The sequence below is a fragment of the Octodon degus genome, unplaced genomic scaffold (genome assembly GCF_000260255.1).
Source record: "Octodon degus isolate 3935 unplaced genomic scaffold, OctDeg1.0 scaffold00081, whole genome shotgun sequence".
Lineage (NCBI taxonomy): Eukaryota > Metazoa > Chordata > Mammalia > Rodentia > Octodontidae > Octodon > Octodon degus.
In genome coordinates, this window is record NW_004524657.1 from 8,554,794 (window position 1) to 8,566,307 (window position 11,514).

General features: G+C 37.6%; 1 protein-coding gene and 1 pseudogene across 1 annotated transcript in view; one reads left to right on the forward strand and one right to left on the reverse strand.

The window, feature by feature from the left end:
• Impg2 (interphotoreceptor matrix proteoglycan 2) overlaps positions 1-11,514 on the reverse strand; it is a 159,433-nt gene that overhangs the window by 91,410 nt on the left and 56,509 nt on the right. The window contains exon 4 of the mRNA XM_023721297.1: positions 2,389-2,555. Coding sequence (XP_023577065.1) covers positions 2,389-2,555 — 167 coding nt within the window. The remainder of the gene's footprint in view (positions 1-2,388; positions 2,556-11,514) is intronic.
• On the forward strand, positions 4,750-5,633 carry LOC101572286 (annotated as a pseudogene).

Sequence of the window (11,514 nt, forward strand, 5' to 3'; positions counted from 1 at the left end):
CCTTAAAAAATATCTACAAGTAAGAGATGATAGAGTTTTTTGGGTTTTTTGTGGGGTTTTTGTTGTTGTTGTTGTTTTTGTTTTTTTTGTTTTTTTTTTTTTTTTTTTTTTTTTTTTTTTTTTTTTTTTTTTTTTTTGAGATGATAGAGTTTTACATTTACCTGTCATGGATTTAGAATTTTGTGAGGTAAAAATTTAAAATTTTGCCCTACAACTACATGAGCATGTAGTTAGTATAACTGATAAACCCACTTCTTTAAAATTTAGACCCCAAAAAGCCAATATCAGCAACTAGATTTTCCTCTAGGGCATTGCAAAGCAAATTGTCCCCAAGTTTCTGCTAAATGACTTGTTTTAATTTGAAACAAATATGATGAAAAGAACACTAATTTAGGATTAAAAATCTAGTTCTAAATCCTACTTTCCCTTTTCTAGACATATAGGCAAATTTCAGAATCATTCAGATCCCATGCACCAATTCAAAAAAATCTCACATGATGTTAATAAATAACTCACTGCTCTTCTTTCTTGTTATGGTTCGGATCTTAAATGCCCTCCAAATGCTCATATGTTAGGAACCAAGCTCAAGGCTTAGTTTCTAATACAGCAGTATTCTGAGGTGGGGCCTTTGGGAGACGTTTAGATCATGAAGACTCTGACCTCATTAGTGGACATTCATGGATTCACAGCTTAATAGATATTGGAAGCAGACTTTTGTTATAAAAGTAAACTGTACATCTTGCCTTACTGACCATCTTGAACTGAGCACTTCCCTCTTCTACATGTTTCCATCATGATACACTGCCTTGCTGCAAACCTAAAAGCACCCTGGTCAAGTTACCATCGACTGGGCCCTCTGAAACCATGAGCAAAGATAAAGTCCTTTAAATTGATTTCTCCCAGTTATTGTGTCATGAAAAAACTCACTAACACATTTTACTCTACATTCACTCCCCACAAAATCTCAGCCACTTTTATGGCTCCAATCATCAATGACTGATGATTCCTGTAGCTATATTTGCAACTCACACTGATCTCCTTACTTTATACTTAAATATCAAGCAATTCAAGTTTCACAGACAGCTCAAATGGATACATTCAAATGTCAACTTATTTTCCCTATCACTTTACAAAACTGTTTCCTTGCCTTAGTTCTTGATCTTTGTCACTAAAGGTAGAAGAGGGGGGGGGCTTCCTGGGCCATTCTACTCCCATGCAATCTGTTACAGTTCTACCAATCTTGTTTCCTATTTAGGTCTCTCATGCATGTTTTCTCCATCTCATGATATGATTAGAAACCTCATGGTCTCAGGCCTGGAGTACTGAGGCAACATCACCCCTGGTTTCTGTGTCCCAGACTTCTCCTGTGTATACCTTCCTGGGGTGTGTAGAACCATAATAATTTGTAATGTTTAACGTCCTTATCTGAAACTGGGGATAATGCATATCAGACAGCATAATTTGCCACATTTGTCTTAATAATTTTTCTTATTATAAATACATGCATCTAATGTGAAAAAGGGAATGTGAGTAGGTACTTGTCTATATGCATGCTTATTTACCCTTCATTAAAAGTAAATTAATGTCTCAAGTCAACAACTTCTGACATTGCCAGTCCTATAGAAAACCCACTATTATTATGGACTACTGTACTTTATTGGATTATTTTGCTGAATTCACGCATCTACAATATTTAAATGATAATGGAATACCCTTCTCTGACAAAACTAAACAAAAAAGGGGGATACAAATGAACAACCATTTTGTATCTGTATATTCAAAATAGTTAAGATAGATATACAGCTGCATTCTCTTAATGCAATGAAGAGAGAGATATGTTCGAATAGTGTTTGTGGACAGGATATCATGTCTGCATCTTGTACAATGAATAACCACTAAGACAACAATATGCAATGTATTAATTATTGAAACTGTGCTAGTAATCGGTTTTGAAACTGTCTCACTGCTATTTATTTCTCAATAAAATTTTAAAAAAATAAATAAATGTCTAAAACAAGGAAATTAAATAAGTCATTAATTGCAAAATTTCAAATATATTTACATTTCACCAAACATTTATTCAATGGAACTATATTCTCTATCTTAATTAGAATCATTGATATCCAGTCTAAATTAATAGGTAAATTTTGTTTTAAAAAATCTGGCTCTCACAGATCTATATTTATAGCCTAAAAGTATTTGATGAATATTAATTCCAAATATCTACATTTATGAACAAGGCTGAGGCTGTGATCTGGATTAACAATGCCTATTATAAAAGCCAAAGCTAGAGATAAAAGACAAAGGTGTACACCAAGGGCAGCCCACTCTAGCTGTGTGTAAGTGCTCCTTCAACAGTACAATTCTTTCCCTCCATGTGACACTTACCTTCATGATTAAGCTTCTGTGTTCCACAGACTGACTAAAATTTGTGCCCATTTCAAATACACTTGTGATTTCATTCTCACACAAATTCATCCAATAATGATATTCCTTGCTCCCAGGTAGTCGATCCCAAAAAGTCCTGAAAGCTTCCCAGACAGCTTCCTGGCACACTAGAAAATGCACAGAGATATTTTTGTAAAATGCTACCATGCTTTAAGGTTCACATGAAGTACATGAAAAGATTCATTCAGACTTCTCTCAGTCACTCCAGGCCATAGGGCTCTTTCACGAGGGGGGACACGAGAAAGATTAGAAGATTTCAGCTCAAAACTTTTCTATATATCCAGCTTAAATATTTCAGTTCTCAAAAGAATCTGTTCTCCCTTCTCTATTCCTTTGCAAAAGAAGTCAGATCACCTCTTAATAAGCTAGAGTTTTGTTACTAATCTCTTTTTTAATCCATGTCTATGCATTACAAATGTGGACTTGATAATGAATACTCACTACTTAATCAAGTGCTTCCCTATCTCACTGGCCCAGACACCAAATACATATATTTAGTACAGGGTCTCACTACACAGCTCAGACTCATAGTGATCTTCCTGTTTTCAGCCTCCCCAGCAGTGAGATTACAGGCGCGCATTACCACACCTGTCTCAGAGGCCAGCTCAGTGTACTCGGGCAGGGGCAGTGCGGAATGTAGTTCCAAGGATTGAATCCTGGTCCCTGTGTTTGCCTATGTAGCCACTTAGTCTGCTGACCTATCTTGTCAGCCCTTGGACACTGTAATTTTAGGTTTCTTTAATGTTTACAGATATTCCCTGATCACAGCTTCAAAAACCAGCCTCTTGCCTTCTCAGTTTTGGAAAAATGTAACAACATAAATGCTCTGTCTGCTCTTTTGAAAATAAATTACACATCTCTAATTTAAAGTAGTTAGTAGGAGCTGGAAATGTAGCTCCATGGCAGAGTGCTTGCCTGTTAAGTATGAGGTAGTGAGAAAGAACTGGGGAAAAAAGTATTAGAAACTCCTCAAAATTTATGAAAAGTTAAAAATAGTTTATAAAAATCAAGAAGAGGATGCTACTTGGAGTTATTATTCTCAAGATACTATATCTCAGGGCTGGAGAGATAGCTCAGTGATCTAAGCACCTGCCTGGCAAGAGCAAGGACCCAGGTTTGACCAGTACCACATGCTATGCCAGACCCAGAGCCCCAGGCACACTATGCCAACCACTGAAACTGGGCATGGTGGCACACACCTATAATCCCACGGCTGGGGAAGCTAAGACAAGGGATCACTATAAGTCCTAACTACATAGCGAGACCCTGTATCAAAAGAATAAAAATTTTGAAAATAAAAAAATGTATTTAAAAAAGATTACATTTCATATCAGAACACAGAAGATGGCATGCTTCAATTTTTTACAGCATTTCTGATTTCAGATTAGAGATGCTCAACTGTATCATGTTGCATTCTGATTGCTGGATGATTAATTGATGGAAGAAAAGAGTCAAAACCAAAAACAATTCTTGAACTTTATCAGAGTGAAATATATGAATATTAAATCTTTCAATCAATTGATTTTTCATGGTTAGTTCAAACTTTTGGTTACAAATTTAATCTCCCTTTCCATAAACTAACAGCATATTTTTGCTATACTTATTATTTTTTATGAATTTAGGAAAGGGTGTATAGGGTGTACAGGATCTCACTACATAGATCGAACTATAATGATTCTCCTGTTTTCATCCTCCCAAGTGCTAGGATTACAGACATGCAACACCATACCCAGTCTCAATCACTGTCTCAGTGTGCCCACGGCAGGCCTGGGATTGAACTCCGGCCCCTACACTGTGCTGAAGCAGGTGCTTTAGTCCCCTGAGCTATCTGGCCAGCCCATTCTTGCTATTTAAAATGCTTGACTAATCCAGCATAGGGAAGACTCAGCAGGTGCAGAGAGAGAGCTGACCTACTTAGAGATCTGAGTTCTTCCTTTCTCCCTAAGACTTCCACACAAAGTCAATTAAATAATAAAAGAAATTACAAAAATAAAAGTCCACGCTAATAAAAACAAAAAATGAATACCTATAACATCACATAGGGAAATGAAACAATTCAGAGAAAGTATTGTTAGGCAAAATAATTACATATCCAAAGAGAAAGAACAAATAAATCTAAGCCCTTTCTTCAAACAATATACATAATCTAACTACTGTGATTCATATAAAGAAAATATGAATATTACATTTCTATATAGCACATATATCATATATGGTCAACTGATTTTCAGCAAAGGGGTTAAAGACAGGTGGAGACAGAATAGTGTTTTCAACAAATAGTGCTGAGACGGTTCCGGGAAAATGGCGAAGGTCTCAGAGTTGTACGATGAAGAAATGAGAGATAAAATGAGAAAATGGAGAGAAGAAAACTCAAGAAATAGTGAACAAATTGTGGAAGTTGGAGAAGAATTAATTAATGAGTATGCATCTAAGCTTGGAGATGACATTTGGATTATATATGAGCAGGTGATGATTGCAGCCCTGGACTACGGTCGGGATGACCTGGCATTGTTTTGTCTCCAGGAGTTGCGAAGACAGTTCCCTGGCAGCCACAGAGTCAAGCGATTAACAGGCATGAGATCTGAAGCCATGGAAAGGTATGATGATGCTATACAGCTGTATGATCGAATTTTGCAGGAAGATCCAACTAACACTGCTGCAAGAAAGCGTAAGATTGCCATTCGTAAAGCCCAGGGGAAGAATGTGGAGGCCATTCGGGAGCTGAACGAGTATCTGGAGCAGTTTGTTGGTGACCAGGAAGCCTGGAATGAGCTCACAGAACTCAATATCAATGAGCACGACTATGCAAAAGCAGCCTTCTGCCTGGAGGAGCTCATGATGACAAATCCCACAACCACCTGTATTGCCAGCAGTATGCGGAGGTTAAATATATTCAAGGCAGACTTGAAAACCTGGAACTTTCAAGGAAGTATTTTGCACAGGCATTGAAATTGAACAACAGGAACATGAGAGCTTTGTTTGGGCTTTACATGTCTGCGAGTCACATTGCATCTAATCCAAAAGCAAGTGCGAAAATGAAGAAGGACAACATGAAGTGTGCGAGCTGGGCAGCTAGTCAGATCAACAGAGCCTACCAGTTTGCAGGTCGAAGTAAGAAGAAAACCAGATACTCTCTGAAGGCCATTGAAGACATGTTGGAAACTTTACAGATCACCCAGTCGTAGGCATCGCAGATCTGATGCTGATGTCACCGCTGCACAGTGGAACCTCCTGCCCTGTTACTTACTAAATGCCAAGTGCTGTTTGTACTCTTAAGCTCTGCAAACAGGGCAGTTGTAAAGAGTGTGTTCATATAACCCTAAAATGCCTTTCACTGCTAAGCAAGACAGTGGGGGAGTCCAAGAAAGATGATGTGAGGTCTACAGTCGTGCACTGCTCTCTTCGCATAGCAGAATATTGTAACTTCTCTCAGCCTCACCCTCACCTTGTTAAATAAAGTACTGATGTAGTGAACTTGCAAAAAAATAAAAAATAAAAAATAGTGCTGAGATAACTAGATATCCACATGAAAAGCATGAAAGCTGGACCCTTATCTCACATCATATACCGAAATGATCAAAGATTTAAATATGTAACTCAAAAATATAAAACCCTTGGGCTGGGGACATAGCTTGGCAGTCTAAACGCCTGCCTGACTTGAGTTCAATCCCTGATATCACATGCCAAGCTGGACCCAGAACCCCAAGTATGTAGTGCTGGCCACCAAAACCGGGTGTGTGGTGCATGCCTGTGATCGCAGTGCTGGGGAGGCTGAGACATGAAGATCACAATGAGTCTGAGCTGCAGATTGAGACCCTGCAGTCTAAATAAATAAATAAATAAATAAATAAATGATTTTTTAAAAAGTCTTATAAATAAATAAATAAATGGTTTTTTTTAAAGTCTTATAAAACCCTTAAAGGAAAAGACAGAAATAAATCTTTGTGACCTCATGTTTGGCAGTGGATTCTTACTTAAAAGTGAAAAACACATACATACAAAAAATATGTAATTGGGTTTCATCAAAATAAAAATGTTTTGTGTGATAAAATCGTAAAGAAAGTGAAAAAACAGTTTGTAAATAGAATCACAAGTCCGCATCTTCTACAGCAATTAACCACTAAGAAGAATATATGCAGTGTATTATTTGTTGAAACTGTACTTCCGATTTGATTTGAAACTGTCTCATTGCTATCTGTTTATCAATAAAACTTTGAAAAAAAATTTTAAAAAAAGAAAGTGAAAAGACAGGTACCACAGCTGAGTGGTAAAGTGTTGCCTACCATGGGGCCCTATGTTTAATTCCTAGCCCTGCCAAACAAACAAACAAACAAATCTAAGTAGAAAGTCAATCCATAGGAAGGGAGAAAATAACTGCCAGATATGGTGGTTCATGCCTATAATTTCAGCACTCAGGAGGCTAAGGCAGAAGGATTAAAACAAGTTTGAGTGCAGCCTGGACTACTCAAAGAGTTCACAGCCAACCTGATTGGTAGCAGAAGATTCCATCTCAAAAGAAAAAAAGGTTGAGGAGGAGAGACACTCTCAAACTATTTATCTGGTAAGCAATTTATGCTCAAAATATATGAAGAACTCATGCAACTCAAAAATAAGGCAATCCAATTTTAAAAATGGGATAAGAATCCAAACAGATATACTTTTCAAAATAAGCTAGAATAACCAATAAGCATATGAAATCATGTTCAATGTTATTAGTCAGTAGAGAAAGGAAAATCAAAATCACAGTGACATTTCACTTCACATCTATAAGAATATTTACATACAACAGTCCTGGCAAAGATACAGAGTAATCAAAACATTTACACACTGTTGTTGAAAATATAAAATGGTGCTGGCACTTTGTAAAACAAGCTGGCAGTTCCTCATTTGGAAAAATATGGTTACCATATGATGCAGAAGTTCTACTCCTAATTAAAAATGAAAAGGACCCAAATACCTGTTAATTAGTGAATGAGTAAACTAAAAGTAGCACATCCAAACCATAGCATATTACTGGGTCACAGAACGGAGTAGTGACAGACCTACCACATGGATGAACATTGAAAACAGTATGTTTAGAAAGATAAATCAGTCAGCAAATATCACATATTATGTGCTCTCACTTTTTATGACATATCCACAACAGATAATTCTTTTGAACCAGAAAGGAGACACAGATTATTCAAACCTACTGAACAAGGGAAGGAACAAAGGATAATAGCTAAAATGCTTTGAGTTTCTTTTTAAAGTAATAAATGTTCTTCAATTGACTTGTGGTAGTTTCACATTTCTGTGAATACGCCAAAGAACCATTGCATTATGTACTTTAACTTGTTGGATTATATCATTTATGAATCTATATATCTCAATGAGTCCATTTTAAAAATGCAATTCTTTCTAGAAAAAATAAGACATCCTCAATTTAGCCAATGGCTTTTCACTTGGGAGCTTTCTTACAAGACGTACAATAATTAGCTTGGAATAATATAATGTAAAAGAGATTTCTAGAAAGACAGCTAAGTGAGATTCCAGTGTTCAAATACTGGAACACAGAAAGAAAGAAAAAAAAAAGTATGGAATAGAAGGAGAGAAGTGAGTTCCCAGGACCCAGGAAGGATCTAAAGTGAGATTGAAACCCATGAGGAAAGCAAAGAGAGAAACTTCAAGGAAGAAGGAGAAGGCAGGCTCTGCTTTCTCCCTGAACCTGGCTTTACTGTGTGGAAAGGATTGCTTGAACCTGCAGATACCCATTGACTGCTGGTGACCCCAAAGGCCTCCCAAGAGAAGTACACCAGTGGAGCAGGCAGCAGACTGCAGCAGACTGCAGTGATTGGTGTGTTGTTCCAGTTGGGACACCCTGGAAGAGAGGGTAATTGGCCCAGAGCCATCTTGGAGAGAAGCCAATTGAGCTCTGACCTCAGAGCAGCTGCTGGCTCCACCTAGTGGCTCCCAGCTGAACAAGACCAGTGAGGAATCAGGGACAGCTGCTAGCTGGGTGGGTATAGTTCCAGCCTCCCAGTCCAAGGCCAGCCTGAACTGATTATTCACTACCCCACCATGGAGCTAATGCTGGCTTGCTGAGATTGATGCAGAGCAGGGCTCTTTTCTACCCACACTGTCTACCAGTGGCAGCAGAGATACACCTTGAAGTGGACATTATTATGCTTTGCTTTTTTATTGTATTTTCTTTATTGTTTTTATGGCTTGTCTGCTGTTCTTTTTTCATTGTTTGTTCTTAATGTTATGAGTGTGAACACAGTTTTGAGATTTTTGTTGTTCTTCTGTTCTGTTCTTGTTTTATTTCTTCCCTTTCACTCCTATCTTTTGCACCAGTTTTCCAAGTTTGCATGATCCTCCTTTGTCCTACAGCCTTGCTTCTAACATTTTTTTTTCTTCTATTTTTCTATTTTTCCCCTAATCCCTTTTAAATTTTCTTCCCTGAACATACAATTGCCATATTGAAGGCTTATGTATTGAATACAATTTTCTGCTTTGTTTTAGATTTTGTTATATAACTACAAATTTAGTTCATGCAGGTAAAGGTAGCAAATTAATAGTTAACTTAGTTTGTCATTTTCTAAGCTATGCTTGATGCTACTGATATTGTTGATGGTACTACTTTAGCCAAATGAAATAATTGTTCTAACTAATTGTTCTTTCTGGTATACCAAGACTGATATTGGCCAAGTGTCATAAAAAAAATACTATAGGCCAATGCCAAAGAACCAAGGGCTAAGCCAAAAGGCAGCAATGTCTCAGCCCCAACAAACAAATTGAAGAGGTAGGATTTGCAACAGACTCAAAACCTAAAATCCAGCTACACGTAGAAGAAACCTCCAAGTAGTTATTTCCTAAAGGTTCCAAATACTAGCCATAAAGTTACTCACTATAGCCAATTTATAGGCATCAAACCAGGAATTAAACTAAAAAAATACGAAATGAGAAGACACACAAAATGCAACCCGACATCCGGCTCACTAAAGACAAACCCAGGGGGAAATGTGGAACAATCTGAAAGACACCCACCTGGACCCCCTGAAGTGGTAACAACAAAGCAAACAAATCAAATTAGAAATAATTTTTTATATAATTACAGAGTGGTGACCCTAACAAAATTCATGCTTAGAAACTCTAGAGCAGATAGGGATTTTTTTAAAAAGAGGAGTTTAAGGGACAAGCAGATAGCTCAGCAGATTAAAGCACTTGCTTAGGGAGACGTAAGGGTCAGAGGTTCTATCCCCAGCCTGCCATGCTGGCCCCACCCCCGAGGTGCACTGAGTCGGCAATTGAGACTGAGTGTGGTGGCACACACCTGTAATCTCCCAGCACTTGGGAAGCTGGAAACAGAAGAATCACTACAAATCTGATCTGTGTAGTGAGACTCTGTAGACCTTGTAGAACCTGCACTAAATAAAAAAAAAAGAGGAGTCTAAGGAAACTATATAAATTGTGAATGCCAAAATAGGAAAGAAATGAAATTCATAGAACAGATTCAGATACCCAGGAGATTAAAAATACAATTGAAAGTATACACATCAGAGTGAGCCAATGTGAGAGCACAATCTCAGATATAGAAAACAGGATTATGCCTAGTGATCATGAAAAGAAAGATTTCTTAAAAGCAGCAAGGGATTGTGAGGAATCAATTCAGCAGCTGCTAGAAGATGCAGGAAAAAAAACCCTAAGATTGATAGGAATCAATGAAAAAGCAGGAGATAGTGCAAATAATATAAAAAACCTGTTCACAGTTGTCATGGCAGAAAATGTCCCTGGCCAGGAAAAATAATTTTGCATACAGATACATGAGGTACATGAGGCAGAGAGAATTCTAGCCATCATTGAAAAAAATCAACTGCAAGCATATAATACTCAAGATTGCAGAAATTCAACACAAGAGTACAATCTTAAAAACTGTTAGAGAAAAAGAAACAAATCACCTATGAAGGAGAGCCCTTCACAATCATGAAAGGCTGCTTAACACAAAATCTCAAGTTAAGGAGAGCTTGGAGTAAAGTATTTCAAATCTTAAAAGAAAAAATCCTGCAACCCAGATTGATGCACCCTGCAAAATTATCTTTCAAAATTGATGGAGAAATAAGATATTTCCATGACAAAGAACACTTAGAGAAATTCATGACCATTAAACCCACTCCAAAATGTTCTGAAGGACATTCTAGAAAGAGATAACAAAGATGACATATACTCCCCCAAAAATGAGTCCACCAGGAAAAATAAACAATTAAACAGAGGGGGGAAAGGGAACTAAAAGAAAAATAACATGACAAAGTCAATACATATCAGTTATAATCATCAATTCTAATGATCTCAATTTTACAATTTAAAAGAAATAGAGTGGTAGACTAGATGAGGAATTTAAAAGTTACAAATTGTTAAAGAAATGTAGAGGAGGAGGATCTGGAATTTTCAGGCAGCACAGAAAAAACCTAAATAGGACCCTGCAGGCAGGAGAAGGTAAAAAACATCAATGTAATTATCATTGGAGATCTTCATACCCCAGTACCACAAATATTGGTACATCAGTTCACAATAGCTTTTGTGAACAATTTGCTCCACAAACAGAAGCGTTCAGCAAAGGTTTATTTTTGTTTACAAACTCTGCATTCAGGTGATGGACACACCATAGCCATCTTTCCATATGAGCATGAACACATTTCTAGAATCATGAAATAAGTTCATGTATCAAGTTACTGTTACTACTGTAGAAAAATTAGACAAAAAAGATATCAGAAGCAAACCAACCCCTTGAAAAAGTGTCATTCAACAACAGAATACATATTCTTTGCAGCAGCACACAAAACTATACCCAAAGGACACCAAATGCTAGCACATAAAGCATGCTCAAACACAAGAGAATAAAAATTATTCCATCAAGACCCAGTCCTAGCCCAGGTCCGCTGAGTGTGTGGAGAGCTTCCTGCTACCCTGTGCCAGCGGGACCAGTCCCAGCCCAGGCGCAGTGTGGGCCGGACCCTCTCCCACCCCCTCGGGCCGCCCCCACCACTCCGCAGTACCTCCCCAACCCACCCACCGAGTAGGAATTTCTGC